The sequence below is a fragment of the Botrytis porri genome, assembly GCF_014898465.1.
Source record: "Botrytis porri strain MUCL 3234 chromosome Unknown BPOR_016, whole genome shotgun sequence".
NCBI classification, from domain to species: domain Eukaryota; kingdom Fungi; phylum Ascomycota; class Leotiomycetes; order Helotiales; family Sclerotiniaceae; genus Botrytis; species Botrytis porri.
Window position 1 is genome coordinate 812,380 of NW_024066090.1, and position 17,799 is coordinate 830,178.

General features: G+C 39.1%; 3 protein-coding genes across 3 annotated transcripts; all 3 read left to right on the plus strand.

Moving 5' to 3' along the window:
• Positions 1-7,430: 7,430 nt before the first annotated feature.
• On the plus strand, positions 7,431-7,913 carry EAF01_010454 (uncharacterized protein; the record flags this gene model as incomplete). Its single annotated transcript, XM_038918711.1, has 2 exons — positions 7,431-7,435; positions 7,496-7,913. 2 exons carry the CDS (start codon positions 7,431-7,433, stop codon positions 7,911-7,913), a joined length of 423 nt encoding a protein of 140 aa, XP_038765936.1.
• A 290-nt stretch (positions 7,914-8,203) lies between these two features.
• On the plus strand, positions 8,204-10,342 carry EAF01_010455 (uncharacterized protein; the record flags this gene model as incomplete). The annotated part of the gene is made up of 6 exons (XM_038918712.1): positions 8,204-8,368; positions 8,521-9,201; positions 9,247-9,335; positions 9,395-9,479; positions 9,527-9,616; positions 9,668-10,342. 6 exons carry the CDS (start codon positions 8,204-8,206, stop codon positions 10,340-10,342), a joined length of 1,785 nt encoding a protein of 594 aa, XP_038765937.1.
• Positions 10,343-10,371: 29 nt separating this feature from the next.
• On the plus strand, positions 10,372-12,580 carry EAF01_010456 (uncharacterized protein; the record flags this gene model as incomplete). Its single annotated transcript, XM_038918713.1, has 5 exons — positions 10,372-10,772; positions 10,880-10,958; positions 11,013-11,068; positions 11,209-11,272; positions 11,318-12,580. The coding sequence occupies 5 exons, from the start codon at positions 10,372-10,374 to the stop codon at positions 12,578-12,580; spliced, it is 1,863 nt and encodes a 620-aa protein (XP_038765938.1).
• Positions 12,581-17,799: the final 5,219 nt, after the last annotated feature.

Genomic DNA, 17,799 nt, shown 5'->3' on the forward strand with positions numbered 1-17,799 from the left:
TGATTTCAGATGTGTATCGATCGTTTTTCTTTCAGACTCATGTGTCTTGGTAATATATGTCCCTACGACGAAACTAGCTGAAATCAAAATCACCTCGAATGAATCAAATGAACCCATCCATAGACCCTCTCTATTATCCCATTTCATTTCATCCAATAAAATCATCTCATACTCACTTATTAGCACTTACCCCTCCGTTTACTGATTACTTAGGTATTCTTCTCGTATTCTTCAAATCCTATCAAATCTCATTAATGAAATCTCCCTACGAGTAAAACACCCCTCAGTTCATCTTGGCATTGTTTCTAGATTTCCATACCGACATACACATACCTACCTACCTAAACATCAAATACAATCCAAGCCAAGAAAAATCATCAAGTCTCTTCCTTCAATATCGTATTTATCTTCGTCTGATCTCCATCTCATGCCATCTCATGCCAACTTTTCACACTCCCCCTCTCGAATGGATCATCAGCATCCAAATATCAAAACATCACTTGCCACAAGCCATCAAAACCTAAATGATCACATCACCATACATACATGCATCTCCATCCGTATGCAACGCCTCATGCATCATGACATCCGTGTACAGTACAGTACAGTACAGTTCACTTCCGTTCCGGTTTCTAGACCAACCAACGAATGCCTGGCCGTTGGTCTAAAATTATATCAGCGAGATGCATACTTAGGTAGGTTAGTTTTTAGATATTATAGGTAGGTGGGTATTCCAGAAATGATTTCATACCGTGTTCTATAAATTCATTTTGTTGATTCTATACCACACAAAGAATATATCAAGATTCTTCACTTGACCCCTATCGATAATTCTAGACATTTCCAAAGAAATAGCTCTTCAAATATACAATCACCTCGCTCGAAATCCATCTCTCAATCCACAACCATCGGCAGTTCCTCAATATCTCTCTCTCAATCCCATCTGCCAACATACCTACTAAGATACCTAAGAATGCTATGCATATCAAGTACATACCTGTCTACACATCAAATCCACAAGCACAAGCACAAACACAAAGAAATCAAAAAAACACAAAACAAGACTCGTAATGTTCGCTCGCAGCACAGCCTCCTTATCATTTCATACAAACCATAACTACGATCAAATTATAATTATCCCTCCATTCATTCATCCATTCGAAACCCTCAGATTCTCTCTATATATAGTTATAATTATAGTTATAGTTATATATGTAAAAAATTATACGAGATATTTACATATATGCATCACTATATAAAATCTCACTCCCAACACATTCTAGACTAAAAACACCGCAAGTCATTCAATCCAGTCCACTCCAATCCAATGCACAGTGACTAACTTACTCTACCCTACCTTAATTGATATTCGACCCAATTCTCACAGTCCGTCTCATCCGGACTCCAGGTGCTTACATTATTTCATGATCTTCACGAATTCTCACCAACTCTCACAAATTTCCTCTATAACGTGGTTTATCATCGAGTGGCCTATATCATCAAGTAGCCCACTTTCATCTCAATTCACACCTATCTCTTTTAACATATATTTTATTAACAATCTATAATGAATTCGAATAATCAAAAAGCTTGTACACTCTTTATTATTAAAGCTATTTATAAAGATAAAAAATTAAGTATTCGAAAGGTTGTTATACTCTATAATATTCCTTATACAATTCTTCAATATAAAATAAAAGGTTTACTTCTTTATATAGAAACTCAAGCGAATCGTTATAAGATTATAAAATTAAAAGAAAAGATGATTGTTTAATATATACTTAATATAAATTTAAGAGGATTTTCATCTAAATTAAAGAATATAGAAAATATAGCGAATAATATTCTCGAATCAAGGGGTACGAAATGTATTAGGAAGCTTTAAGTACATTGATTTGTAAAGCATCAAATCAAATTAAAGATACATTTTAATTATGTTTATAACTTTTAAAGAACTCTTTATAAAAATTCTAAGCTTCTTAAAGAATGATTTTGATTAATTGTAAATATATGAGCGAAATATAATATTTTGAATGGATATTTCTATAATTTCGATAAAACAGACTTTATAATAAGGATTATATGTATAGCAATAATAATAATTAGTATTAAACGAAATGGCAGAAGTAAGATAGTACAATTAGGTAATCAAGAATGGGCTATAACAATAATATATAGAAATGAAAAGAATGAAACTATTCCTTTATTTTTAGTAGTTTAAGGATAAGTTTATCTCTTCAATTGATATATTAAAACAAATCTTTCTATGAAATGAATTATTAAATCTATATTTAATAGATGAACAAATAATAAAACGAATTTAGAATAATTGAAATACTTCAATAAGTATATTAAGAATTGAAAAAAGAGTAAATATCGAATATTAATACTAAATGGGCATAAAAGTCATAAATCAATAGCTTTTCAAATATACTATAAAGAGAATGATATTATATATTTATATTTATTATTATATTCAAATCATTTAATTCAACCATTTGATATTAATTATTTTAATAATCTAAAACGTTCATATAATGATCAAATTGATAGATTTATTAAGGTATATATTAATTATATTTTAAAGATTGAATTCTTTATAGCTTTTAAAGCTGTATATAAGGAATCAATTACTTTTTAGAATATGAAATCAAAATTCTAAGGAATAGGTTTAATTCTATTTAATTTTGAAGTTATATTTTTGAAATTAGATATTCAAATTCATATATTTACCCCTCTCTCTTTCAACCTAGATTAATGAATCTCTCAAACCCCTTGTAATTCAATAAAAGCTCTTTTTTAATCAATATTAGTTAAATCTCGAATAACTTGTTATTAATTAAGTTTTCTTATATTTATATTCAAAACTATATTAGCTCTAATTAAAGGTACAGAGAGATTAGCTTATAAGAATATACTTTTAAATATAAAGAATTATATATTTCGGATAATAAATGAGATATTAAGTAAGTATTAATATGTATAAAAAAACTTAATTATATTAAGGAGGAGTGCTTATTGGACAAAAGGCTCTTAATATATTATTTTAGTAAAAGATTGATATTTAGATTTAATATAATAAGTATTAAAAAGGAGGGAATTCTAATAGGGAAGTATTTTCTAATTAATATTATAGTAAATATAGAAAGACAGAGTATAATATAAGAACCTGTCAAAATAATATAATAGATCCTAGATTATTAGATTCTTAATAATTTTAATCAATTGATTTAATTATTATTGAATAATATGGGTTTGAAAGTGTAAATTGAGGTGAAAATAGGCTACTTGATGATATGGGCCACTCGATGATAAACCACGTTAATTCTTTTCGATCTTGTAAAATTAATCATCACATATACTTACTCATCTCATCCCACGCACCACGCAATATACCAATCACATATCATACACACTATCACATGACAAATTACCCTCCTTAGTACACTCTCTCGAGACACCATATTCCCCAACTCCCCAGCGCCCCCTCTCCAAATTACAACCGTCGTCGATCAAACAATCCTCAAACTCTCTAACCCTCTCTCTGACCTTTCCTCAAATGCCTCAATGTGCGTACGGATCTTGTGTCAAAACTTTCTTTATATATCATGTCATTGCTATTAATTACTGTGTAAAAGTTTTACAGTATAGGTATGGTATTGTAGAGTATGTTGTGGTACATCTGATTTCCTTTAATTTGATCTGATATAGGTAGGTTACAATCCGATGAATTGATCGATGAATTGATCAACAGCGAATGAGAACTTTCTTTCAGATGACTGTCTATCCGCTCATTCAATAACCTACGCTGTACATATCATCCAAAAATCAAGCAATCGAAGAAGAGGTCTTTTGCTCTTCTTCGGATTTCTACCTAAGGGTCGAATAAAAGAGCGAGGTTTCAAATCCGATTCGAGATTCGGAATCCTGTGGGTGGTGAGGGATAACTTTAGGTGTAAGTGCTTGGGATTGGAATCGATTGGATTGGAATGGAATGCTGGGTTGTGATGGATGGCCGGCGGTTATTTTTAGGTGCGAAGGGATGGTGGGTGGATGAATGGGGATGAGAAGGTGAGGGATCACGTGAGAAGGGGGTGTGAGTGGAATGGCTCGAATGGGTGGTGGGATGGGTGAGAAAGATTCCGGTACAAATGTAGGTTTGTGGATTTAGATGATGATGGGAATAGGTCTCTTTTCAATCGGATTGCATATGGTCTGTCTCTCTTGGGTAATGGAGGGAAGGAGAACTTCTTCTGTGTTTATATTGTGTTTAATGAGAAACTTGGAAGCATTAAAAAGTTGAAGATTGGATGGAAACGATGGTATACTTTCTTATCTTTTATTCTCCTTTCATCACTTTACTTCTTCTTCTTGGTCACATTACACATGGTCTGCCCCCACGGCAGTGGCCCCCGGAGGGCCAGCGGAGCGTCATTCCATTACTTACTTGTCTAAGTAGACTGTTGGGTTGGTAGGTTGGTTCTATTTGATATCGGTGTGCTGTATCATCAAGGTATGAAATGGAGACTGGTTCGTTTTCATTGAGTATTAACATGGCTTGAATTAGTGTTCAGTCTTCTTTAATTTTCTGTCTCGTTTCTTCACTTTTGCCCTGATTGACTTTGCAAGTGGGCTAAGTGGGAATCTTTCATATCTCTCCAAAGGTGTCCTCTTTTTTTCGTTCGAAAGATCGCAATGCCGTCTAGTTCAAAGTTGGGGCTTATTATTTCATTCATGATACTTTAGTTTTCAATTCATCTCATCTCGTATCTTCATGTTACGATCAATCACAACGTCTCAACCAACTAAAATTCGAGAGCACTCTTTAGATATTTTCTTGATACAACGATATCGATCTCCCAACATACAACACATAAGTATGTACAAATCGAGCAGGAGAAATATTTTCGATGGTCCAACTGTTGATCCATCAATGCAAATGTTGCAATGAGAAAGCTCACTCAATATCCTGCTATCATAATCTCAACGCCACCAACACACAGTGTATACGATGTACAAGCGGAGATAGATTACGGAGTTATAATGCCGTGCGGTTGGACTATTACGGACTGTGACTTTAAGCCCTAGAAAGGTGTTCGCTGTGACCGAATATTATTCTAACGGTTAGATGATGATGACTAGTCATAATTCATTATCTGAAGAAGGAAAAGAGTGTTTGAAGGAATTTTCTTTTTCATATACTGAGACCTTCTGTATTTGAAACCAGGATTATCAGAAACCACATTTGGTGCAGGTAACAGCAGCCACTGGCTAAGTACCATAATGTAACGTTCCGACACTTTGACTTGTTGCTTCCCGGCACGAATGTCGGCTCAGTTCATGTTCAGAGCTATCCGATTTACTTGATATTCGCGTTCGATATAAAAGTTCTATCGTCGTGAAGGAACTTGACTTTGATCTCATCATACTTTGTTATGTCTGTCGAGCTCGTTCCGGTCCCTTGTGCGAAAATAGCGCATGTTGGGAGTTTGATAGAAGGCGTCTCTCACAAGACGATTGACCAAGTCATTTGTAAGTTCTGCAGTGTTTCTGCTTCGTTTCTAATCGGTATCTTGGTACTGGGGCCACCACCTTTAAGTTAGTTAGCCGATGTTACTCGGATCCATTCGATATGTTTGTTTCTGCTCGGGTCAATGGCTTCGTCAATATGGTGCTGCAGCTTTTAAGGAATCTTGATCTTAAAGCTTTCAATGGTGGATGAGTTTGTGATCTTTATAATGATCTTAGGTTGTGCCTGAAAGAATCATGATATCTGAATAGATTTCGTGATTGGTTTTCTAAGGGATTCGACATTGCTAGTCAACACCAAGGCCTACGAGAACTCGAGGACGGCGTGTGGATTGAATGGTTTTGCGATATCATTCGTCTCTTGAGTCTTGTATGAGGGCGGTTGTTGTTCTTCCCTCCACGGCAGAATTCTTCACGGTTTGGTTGGTCTTGACTGGGCGTGAGGATTTACTGGTGGGTAATGGTATTTTCTTGAAATCTCACTGTTGTGGATTATACTATTTCTGCTGACATTTTGATATAATTGTGGGCAGTTGCAAGGATATTCAAAAAGGTTCTCATATCTGGAGTATTCTGGAACTTGGCAATGAGGACGCTCATAGCTAAGATCGTAGACTTTACCAATTTGCTTGGGTACTGGCCGGTTCCATGAGAGATAGATTTGACCGGATGGGAATGGATTTACTAGTATTTCCGGGATCATGCAATGCAAATAGTTCGGCACCATTTAAATCGCAGTACACATACCCAGCAGCAATGACCTTGTGTGTGCGAATTCCGACCAATCTTGGACGATCGCCAGGAAAATCGACAAGAAAGCATGAAATATAGCCACTGACTCATGCCATATGTATATCGAATTGATTACCTCAGTAACTTCCGTGCCGGTCCTCTTATCGATGCAGCAACTGTTGATCTAGATATATGAATATCAATCACTCCATGCTTGAGTGCAGGTAGATTTGAAGTTGGCAAATCCCGGGTTCTTTGCTGCCTTAAGAGGTTACAGTAGATCACTAAGGCTTACGTCGTCGGCATCTCCGACCCAAGGGGATGGGATAGCGTGATCTTCGAGGGGCGGGCAATGGTACCGCCGGAGACAAATATTGCCATCGGTCTTGAATATACCAACGTCCATGAGGTAGTTGTTTAGACCTTTTGTGATTTGTGAAGTCACAAATGTGGTCATGAATGTGACTTCAGTACAATAACGGACCAGTTACAAGCGATCAAACCCTCGATGGTCTTCGAGGATGATCATGCTCGAATAGGGGACACTTCGCTTGTCTTAGCATTGTCCATGATGCTATTACCAGGTCATCTATAGAGCATTACGGTTTTACATCGGAGGATTCCCTACGGGTGTAGTCCTCACCCTATGAGTACCGAAATAGATCATCAGATGTCAAGCTTGTATTTCAAGCTTAAAGTCAAGCGTTGTTCCGATCAACTATCGAAGGTTTCTTGGCAGATTGTCACTCTAGATCTTTGTATGCGCTCCATAAAGTTCTGCAAGCCTAGGGTCTTGGCTGTTGAGACTGCGTTTTGTGCTCAAGATGAAACTGAACCCTTACTTACTTCCTGCCCTACCCAATATGGGAAATATTCTGAAAGTCATATTTTCATTATCTTATTCCTGCCCGCAATGGCTCGTTCTCTGCCACGTTACTCATATCACTGCAAAATTGAATTCGTTGACCTTTGGATTGAATTATGGCTGTGGAAATTGCATTTCGTGCAATTCTGTTTCATTACTGGCTCGTGCATTGTATTGGGGACGCGGGGATTAACCTGAACAATTTATGAGTAGTACCTATACATAAGATGATCTAGTACTTGGGCGTTCTTCCTCATACTATATTCGTTTGTCTAGAGAAAATGGCGGTTCTTCCCACTACTCAATGGAGTGAGCATATCGACGTCAGACTTTAGCACTGATCGAGAAAAACTTCCTCCTGTTTTTCAGATCACCATGGGCAACTCTCTTTCGCGCATTGATCCTGCCAATATTTTTCACCGCATTATTCTGTTCCGGTGGAAAACTCGCCAATATTGCATTCACGACGAACGAAGGTGGAAGTGCCGACTTTTCTCAGCAGATTAGAAGTCTGAAACAAGCCCTGGATGGGGTTCCCCTCAAGAAACTGGTTCTATGCCGGAATGAACTCAATTCGATCATAGACACTGCAGTACAAGGCCTCAGCTTGGACAGGTGGGTTGCGATTGACGACGTGGACGACTTGTATTACAATTGTCTACAATCACTGAATGGCATATCCGACTGCTTCGCTGCTATCATCTTTACCTCAATCAATGCTATCAATGTTGATTATATCATCGCCACCGACAGCGCTACAAGCATATCGAGTACCGACTTTGCATAGCATGCATCCTTGAGCAACGATCGCCTCCTGCCATTACAATGGGCTATCGATTCTAGCATTAGAAGCTTCAGTACAACGACTCCGCCATCGGAACTTCCCTGGTCCAGATATTTCGAGGACCAAGCAACGGATTCAAGCTTAGCACTTAATTCCGCATCTTGCTTTGTAGTAATTTCCTACTTCCTCGCTCCGGCATTTTTCCTCGCTTTGGTTGGCCTTGTCTACCATGCCAATCTATGTGTGGCATCAGAAAGAAAATTGGGAATGATCGAACTCCTGGATACACAAACATGTACGAAAACACCTCGAATTGTCTCTACCATTGCTTTTTTGTTGCGATTTATTCTCCAGGATGGTTCATTTGCTCCATTCTCATGACTCAGCTTCTCTTCATGCGTTGCTCGGATGCCCTCTTTTTGTTCCTCACACTATTAGCTGGGACATTTCTCCCCGTGGTAAGCAATTTTTCCTGTCATCACATCAAAAATTCTTCAGGAATGCAGACTTAAGCGGCGGAATTCGAGATCCACTTCTTTTGATGCAGCTTCTAAGACACATATTTTCAGTTCCAGCTTCAACTGTATAATCTTTGCTAATACTATTGCAGTGGTCATTGTTCTTATCCTCGTTTTTCAGGAAAGCCCATCTAGCAGGACTTTATACTTCCATTCTCGCATTCGCGCTGGCCTTTGGCACTGTAGCGTTCGTGTTCAGTGACATCCCACCTTATACCACGATCTTAATACTAAGTGTCTTATTTCCTCCATTCACCTACTCAACTCTCATCGGCGACATTGCGCGGGCCGAGGAGCACCTCGCGAACTTTTCGCTTCTGAAGCCCACGGTGTCCACCACTACCACCTCTGGTAATCAGAATTTCACTCCGCAAGTCACCGGCTACCTGTATATCGTGTTGTTCTGTGCTCAAATTGTGATTTACACCGCTGCGTGCTTTGCAGTCGAACACTACAAATGGAGTGTGAAAAGAACCTACGATGAGATCGATTCGTCTAGTGATATTGCAGTACGCTGCACCGAACTTTCGAAGACTTACAAAGCAAGCCGTCGATGGTACTGGCCATGGAGCACAGTTGGAAGCAGCCATCTTGCTGTTAACAGTTTGAATCTTGAATTGAAGACAGGTTCAGTTAATTTCCTGCTTGGGCCAAATGAGGGAGGTAAAACGACGACGCTGAAATGTATCACGGGCATCTTACCTGCGGACAAGAGTTCTCGACTGGAGATCAATCAAAATGCCACATTTTTTGACGTCTGTCCCCAGCATAATGTAAATATCACTCCTTCCAGTTATGTGCCGAGTTAATATTTGTAGGTTTTCTGGGAGAGACCGACGGTAGCCGTACACGTCAGACTATGGAGAAAGATTAAACTAGAGCAACTGTGGTTGGAGGCGAAGTTGATGTACTTACGGAGTGCGATATCTTGAAAAAATCTAACCAAGCTGTGGAGACATTATCTAGAGGCCAGCAAAGGAAGCTGCAGCTTGCCATCGCATTTGTGGGAGGTTCCACAATGTGCTTCATTGATGAGGCTTCCAGTGACTTGGTAGCTACAGCTGATCCAATGTCTCGACCACTGCTGACAGATTTTAGGATCCTCTCTCAAGACGCAATATCTGGAACGTTATCTCCAATTGTCACTCGCGCCGTATCATATTGATAACTACGCATTTCCTTGATGAGGTAAGGAACAATTCCAGATCTCATTCTACTTACAATGCTAATTCTTCTCAGGACGACATTCTTGCGGATAATATTTCAATCATCTATAAAGGAGGACTTGTGTGTACCGGCACCACCACTCCATTAAAAGCCAACTACGAACTGGACCTCAAGATCCGCCAGATTGCGACAGAAGATGACGAATGCTACGAAGAAGAAGAAGAAGAAGAAGAAAATAAAATGCCTACTTGGAACATGAAGACTTCTACTGAAGCAACAAAGACGATTCTCAAATTGGAAGAGCTATCAGGTGGTTTATACTCAGTCACTTTCCCGACGCTAGAGCAAGTCTTTCTGAACTTCACCAATTCATCGCTGGTCGATGGTAATGGCAACGGAGATGTAGCATCTGGTGATCAGATATCGAGACAGAAGACTGAGCTCGAAGAACTGAACCCAGGAAGTGTGGAGGGAGTAACCCTTAAAGCTGGGAACCAAACCAAGCTATTTCACCAAGCAAGTTGCCAACTCGTCGGCCTGACTCTCATACTAATTATATTCAAAATTCTAGTCATTCTGAAGAAACACTACCTTCTAGCACGGCACAGTTGGATGAGTTATGGCATCGCTCTCGTAATCCCAATTGTCATTGCCGGTGCACTAGCTAGCCCGGTCGCCAAATTCACCAGCTTTGATCCCTATACATTTAGAATAGATGTTACCATGCGAAATGCAAGCATAGCATAGTTCACGTCTTTAGGAGAGAGGCTTTTGATATGTACGATGTTCTCGGCCCTTTGGATACCCCTGATTTCTACAGCCGTGAGGACCATCCATATTATGCAATTCCTAGCATTTCTGGACCACCAGCTGCTTTTTATGGCGAAGTTCAAAATATAATTTATGTCGAGAACATGGAACATTATTCTAGGTCAGTCAGTCTTGAAGAAGAGGGTATTACTGGAGAACGGAAGGCTCTAGCTACTCGTGGCAATGCATCTTCAATTACAGAAATGGTCTCCATTATCAAAGATCACCACGGTGAGCCAGCATTTGGTGTATTTGCTGCTGACTTGGCCGATGTCACGCTCGTTCATCGGATGTCTCCAGAATTCTCCATGGCAGGTATGAACATCATCACCAATCGACTTGCGAATTCCTCGGCACAAACTGGTCGGTAAGGGAAGTCAAGACAACGTACCGCAAACTCCGACACGTCAAGTTTAATCCCGACTCATTATCAATTCTAGTTTTGGTGTTCATAACACTTGGGCTTACATATAGCACAAGTGTAAGCATCTTGTATCCGGTTTATGAGATGATCAAGAATGTCAGAGCCTTGCAGTATTCAAATTCAGTCTCGGTAAGTTTCTCCAACGGCCTAAATATAGTGTGCTTTTTTCTGACATAGAAATAGTCTGCAGCACTATGGACAGCTTACCTGATCTTTTATATGCACATTGGAATCATCACGTCTATCGTAACATGGGCAATTATATTCGCGGGCGGGAATAGCCGGATCTGGTATACATCGATATTCATCCTCTTTGCACTACTGCTATCCTGTATTGCGACTTACCCAGGGCTTTTTATATCTACTCTTAATTCCTCAGAAGAGCTGCGTTTGCAGTTGCTGTTGGCGTGCACATCATGCTAATGGTGGTTTATCTCATCGCAGTAAGTGCTCCCATCATAATACTGAATGAATCTAACGGAAAAAAGTACTTCATCAATAATCTCAAGGAACCTGTGAACTCATACGAAATGATCTTCGGTATTCAAGGTATACTTGGTCTCACCTCGCCAGCAGCTAACCTACTCCGAACGTTCTTCATAGCATCCGATAATTTTGGCATTCCCTGCGTCGAATCAGGGTGGTATGATCTGCATCCCATAGCATTTCAAATTTATGGTGGTGTCTACATTAATCTAATTCTACAGATCATGTTCTGTAGTTTTGTGGTTACATTTATCGAAAGTGGAAGCTCAGCATGGTTTTCCAAGCTTCTTCCAAAGAAAAAGATGCCAGCAACTCCAGCACAACTAGATTTTGGTATCGAGGGAAGAAAGTCTCCGAACTTCGCACCAACAGTAGAGCACGGTGATGATATCCCCCTCAAGGCTCTCAAGGGAAAAGGCAGCGTACCTGTCCTCGTTCTCTCCAAGATAACCAAATTCTTCAAATCACTGCTAGCACTTCAAGAAATCTCACTCGCCATCTCCACGAATGAAACATTCGTACTTGTCGGTGCCAACGGTGCCGGAAAAACAACAGCCGTCAATATGATTCGTGGTCTCATCAATCCAAATCATAGCACCATAACCATAGATGGTATCAATGTCCTCGCTTCACCTCAACAAGCACGAATCCACACTGGCGTTTACCCTCAAGATGACGCAATCGACGAGCTCACCGTCCGCCAAACCCTAAGCTTCCACGCTAGTATCAAAGAACTGCGGGACATCCGGGGGAATGTCGACGGCGTGATGCGCGCATTCGGCACAGCAAGCTTCGCCCACCGTCTCATTACCAAGCGAGCTATCAGGTGGTACAAGAAGGAAAGTGATGGTCGCGAATGCCATCCTCGGGAATCCGCGACTGTTGCCGCTGGACGAGCCTTCGACGGGGCAACATGCCAGTGCCAAACGCGTGTTGTGGAAGATCTGCGTTCGCTGAGTACTGATCGCGCGATTTTGATTGCCGCGCATAGTATAGAGGAGACGGAGGCACTTGCTACGAAAGTGGCTATTGTCGATAAGAAAATGTTAGCTTTGGGCACGACATTGCGTTTTGGAGGGATTTATCGCGTGCGGCGGTCTATGAGAGGAGGAGTGTGTTACGATCGCATACGAGAGGATATCGATAGAGATCAAACAATTAGAATAAGAAAGCTAAAGAGAGAAGAGATGCTTAAGGGATCTCTTTATCTCTTGTATAATAATACTCGCTTCTTTCAAGCTAATCTTGAATTAAGGTATGTATAATGAGTAATCATAATGTCATGTATTATTCGTTACAAAGTGAGAGGGAATTGGAGGAGGCTTTTAGGACTAGTTTAGATGTTAATTCCGATCAGAATCTATTTTTTTATTTTTTTTGCTACAGCGGATTCCGCAGTAATAGGTTTTTGCTCTCAAAAAAACTGATTCTTATATTTCGTTTTCCTATTTATATATCGATTTTAATATAAAATTTATAAAAATGAAAAGAAGTAGAATACATATATAATATATACATATACTTTTAAGTAAAGGAAATTCGAATTTTTAATATATAAACATTTTAAGCTTAACGTAGTTTATTAGCATATAGGTTATATTACTAAGTGTTACGGGAGCTGCCTCTAGGGTTACGTGAAAGTGTCTAGAGATCTCTCGAGATAGTTTAGACTAGATTTCAAATAGGAATTCAATAAGATTATAACTATTGTAATTCTCATAACTATAGTAATAAAACTAATAATTGTTCTTGAGCACAAAGCTCTATATTGTAATGAAACCCATTCCCTTATATAGACCTTCGTATCTTATGAATTGATAAATCGATTACTATAAAGCCGATTTCAATAAGTCGATTTCCTGATCATATGATGTCCATCTTGTGACTGATAATGATACTACTGCTTATCTAACCTATACTCTCTAGCCGATTGTCCCTACAGCACTGTTTCCGTAGGTCCCAATACCAAGGCCTTAGGTTTATCTTATAATCCATATTGCAGTGCGGGTACCTCCGTAACACTAAGATTACATAGGCCACTTTGAAAATTTACTAAAATCGAGGGTTTCTTAATATTTATATTTTAATAATTAATTATTATCTTTGAATCAAAAAATCATAATAAAAATAATTTATTCACAGCTAAATTAGGTTTTCTTTTTTAAATAAGAATTCATTTTAGTTTAAAATTGTTATACTTTACATTATGAAAACTTCTTTTCTTTAATAACTTTAATGACAATTAAACTTTTTGAAAAAGAATAAGATTTTTAAAATAATTGAAAAATTAGATTTTATATAGAAAATTTAAAAGTAATTCCATGGGTTCATAAAGAAAGTATATGATTATATACGAACGAATTTTTATATGTAAAATGAAGTAATTCATATAATGATATAATCTACATGCTAATGAACTACGTTATTACTACTATCATTTGAATAATTAAATAAGCGAATATAGAAATAGCTTCAATTCAACTGAAATGAATATAGGGATAGTACTTTATTTAACTGAAATTAAAATCTAAACTCTAATTTAAAGAGGGCTTAAAACTTTAGGCTATAAAGCCTATAATAGCCTATAAATTCCCGGATTTTTCGACGGACCAAAAACGATGACTGCTTTTTCTAGTCTATATGCTGCCCCTCGTCCGAAAAAAAGGCAGAGCTCCGTTAGATTTTCACTGCATTTTTCATTCCTACCTATTGATATCGAGACAAAGGGCATCATCTCTTCTATCTTGCTCTTCATAGGGGTCGTCTAAGCTTCGATTCCGGACGTAATTCCATGGCTCAAACCTGAGAGTACTATCGCTGGACCAACCAATGCCACCACTATTGACGATTGCTCGCTTTGTGTCATATAAAGTGGCGGTGCATGTTTGATCACTGTATCGGCAAATGATATAATCTGAGCACAGCTCGCATCATGGAATTCAGACCTCACTTCAATATGCTCGTGAGTGGATCTTAGCCAGAGCTCCTTATGTCCTGCTCTCTAGATTTAAGATCAGACCGTACCTATATAAAATAGCTCACTACGTATTCTTCCTGTACGTAATTTTATCATTTATACATGACAATGACAATTTCAAATTCCCTTCGGTCCTCGCGTGGCTATGTTGAATGGACTTGAGTCATTATTTCATGCTCCAAAATCCTCATCCCGAGTAACAACACCCGAAGTGAGATCGCTCAATGCCCGTCTTGTGTATCAGTGCATTTCCGTTTGACCCGGCGCCAAATGGATTCTCTTTGTCGCCGTAGATGAACCCGTTCGCTTGGCCATCTACACATTGGTACAGCATTGGAGTGTATCGCATCTTGATCCGTGAACATGGATTATGAGCTGAGGTCTTGCGTTAGCAGCTCGGTCATACCAATTAAGAGTATCGCGTATATCAAGGAGAGTATCGCGGTAGTTTCCACGATCACCGATGATTACTAGAGAACTTAGTTCAACAAATCGCATCGTTGCCAGAAGCGCGTCGAGAAGGGAAAGTAGATCAGGCCCATCTACGACGAAATATGAAAGATCTAAATATTGGAGCTTCTGCCATCGATCAACGGGGAAGATGGCCTGCAGTGAAATGCGATTTGCTCGGATTCGGGAGAAATTTGACCGTAAATGGCCCTTCTTCTGAGGCTAACATGCTCTATGTTAGGCGCCGCCTCGAACATTCTTTTCAAGTGACCGCTACGGAAACTTGATCAGTCGTCATCACAAAACTGTCCATCAGCAATTAGAGCGAGATTTATGCGACGGAAGCCTGGCTGTCGAATTAGATGGACGAGATTGTCATACTCCTCACATGGCTCATCAAAGACACGACAACTCCGTCCCGATGCGAGTTCTCTAACATCGATGATCAACTCTGAGATATGGTGGTCACTCCGTCCTGCAAGTACGTTGGTGATAACAGAAACCCTCGCCATTGTTTCTCAGCAGTCTCATCACTCCATGGAGGCAAGATTTAAAAGTCCAAATGGTCCAGAAGATGGCCAGCCGCGTGGGATTGGATAACTGAAACCTTTTGGAAAACATTTTATCATAGGCGTTTCGTAGAGCGGTTGATCCAAACTAGCATGAGCGGCGGGTGTAATAGTGATTCTTCGTAGTGATTGAAAGCGCTCCAAGACATACGTCAATGCATTAACATCAGCCCCAGATATTATAGCACTTCTTCCTGTTGCTCTAGAAGCGTGTCGTAGTACTTCCATGATTCAAAAAATGGCAGAAACTCTCGTGTCTTTGGCCCTTTTCTGTTTCTTCTGGGGCTTTCAACTCTCTCAATGTTGTCCTTGCAAAGTCGTATAAACCAGGTGGGAGGGTCATTTTCCGCCCGAGGAGATTTTGCTAGCATGTGAATTGTTTCATTAGGCCTCACTATATCGTGGGCAAGTGGTGCATCATCCCATATGATCTCTTTGACCCCTTTGCGGAACTTTTCGTTGTCAGCAATTGCTCTTGCAACTTCAATGTTTCGCGAATTGGCAGACAAGAAGACCCTATCGAAATAGAGAGGAACTCTTTCTCCCAGAGCCTTCGAGCCTTGCACGTCAGACAAAGGCTCTTGAGATCCGGATTAGGGAGGTAAGAGACGATAGCGGTGAGAAGCTCAGGGACAAGGAGCACGAGATTTGGTTTAAATGACGAGTTGCATATGATGATTTTAATATCTGAGGGATTGATTAATTCATTTGGGGACGTTGATTGATTACGCAGGTGATATCTGACAACCTCAGAAGGCGCTAAAGTCTACTAATAAAAATAAAAATAAAAATAAAAATAAAAATAAAAATAAAAATAAAAATAAAAATAAAAATAAAAATAAAAATAAAAATAAAAATAAAAATAAAAATAAATAATCTCACTGGAATTCGAAGTCAAACTTGGGAAAAATCAAAATCTAAGAGGCTAACATTTATTTGGACTTTACAACACCTGCTTGATTTGGTGCAAATGAATCTGTCGAATTGGCTGGCTATCGTTCAATCTACGCTCCTCTCTTCTGTAGAAAGAGCCTCGATATCATTGTTATACTACCCATCTCTGTCCTTCTTTTTCTTCATTTCCCCAGTCCCCCCAACCTTCAATACCGCCGACTATACAAAATATACTCTCTCACTGATGATCACACATATACCTACTCCATTCTTCTCCTCCCACCAAACAGTGGATCACTCACTCACTCACTCACACACTCACCACAAGCCATCCAAACACAAAAGAAAATCCACCCACCCCACATACCCCACATACCCCGCTGTAGCAAAACTTCCCCTCTCTCTTCCTCTCTTCACCTACAAAAAGCAACACAGCCCAAACTCCTCCCTTCTTTCCTACTTTACACCCTCCAGAAACATTAATTCCAGCGAAAAAACAGAATCAAAAAACAAAAGACAGATTTTCCGAATCCGGGAATCGAACCCGGGGCTACTCGGTACATTATCATATGATATTGAAAGCGAGTTATGTTAACCCCTACACTAATTCGGATGGAAGTTTGTTGAAGAGAAAGATGATATTTGGGTATATATTTAACACAAAACATAATGAAGAAGAACTGTGGAAAATGCATTGATGATGATGATGATGATGTTACTACAGTGGAAGAAAAAACACGGAGATATATTCGATAGTATATTCTAGGACATTGTAGAGTAAAATTAGAGATATTTGGAAGCTGAGAGATGAATTATTTAATAATTCGTCAATCAATGCGTCAATCAATGTAAGATCTTACCTATTAATTAATTAGCACAAGTCGAGTAGGTAGACTCTTGCTTCATGATTTAACTTCTAGATCCGTCTCCCTATCCCTTCCCTTCCCTGTTCTCTCAGAAGTCTTCATATTTTGTAAACAAATAACATCTACATCTCCAATTACAACACGATTCTACTTTTACACTACAAATGAATAGAGATTGTTTCTACTAGATACATCTGATAAATCTCTATATTCGCTCCATACATATATAGGTAGCATACACCAGAAAAGCTACCCATTCTCATTATCTCATCTCTGTCTACATAAAGTAAGTACACATACAACCTCACCCAATTTCTCATCCAAGAAGTAGGTATTCAAACTAATCATTAAATTCAGCCTAACACAGATATAAATACAAATACTAATCCAAACCCCCTTCTCATTCCCCCTCATCAATCTTCGCTTCCCCTTTACCACCCTCCACCCTCCACCCTCCACTCCCCATCCCCTCAACATAAAATCCACAAATCCATGACCTCTCGTCCAACCCCCTCATCTAAGCCCCCTCGCCTACTTACAACCCGACCATTTGAAAATTTATATCATACCATATTCTATTCTACATCTCTTCCTCCGCTTCCTCGAAATGATATTCATACACGTTTATTTACTCATCCTCCCCCCTTCCCTTTTTCCTCTTTTCTTTTCCTTCTCTCTTGTTCCCAAACTTCACAGTATCTAATGTCTCCATATCCACCTAGATTGTA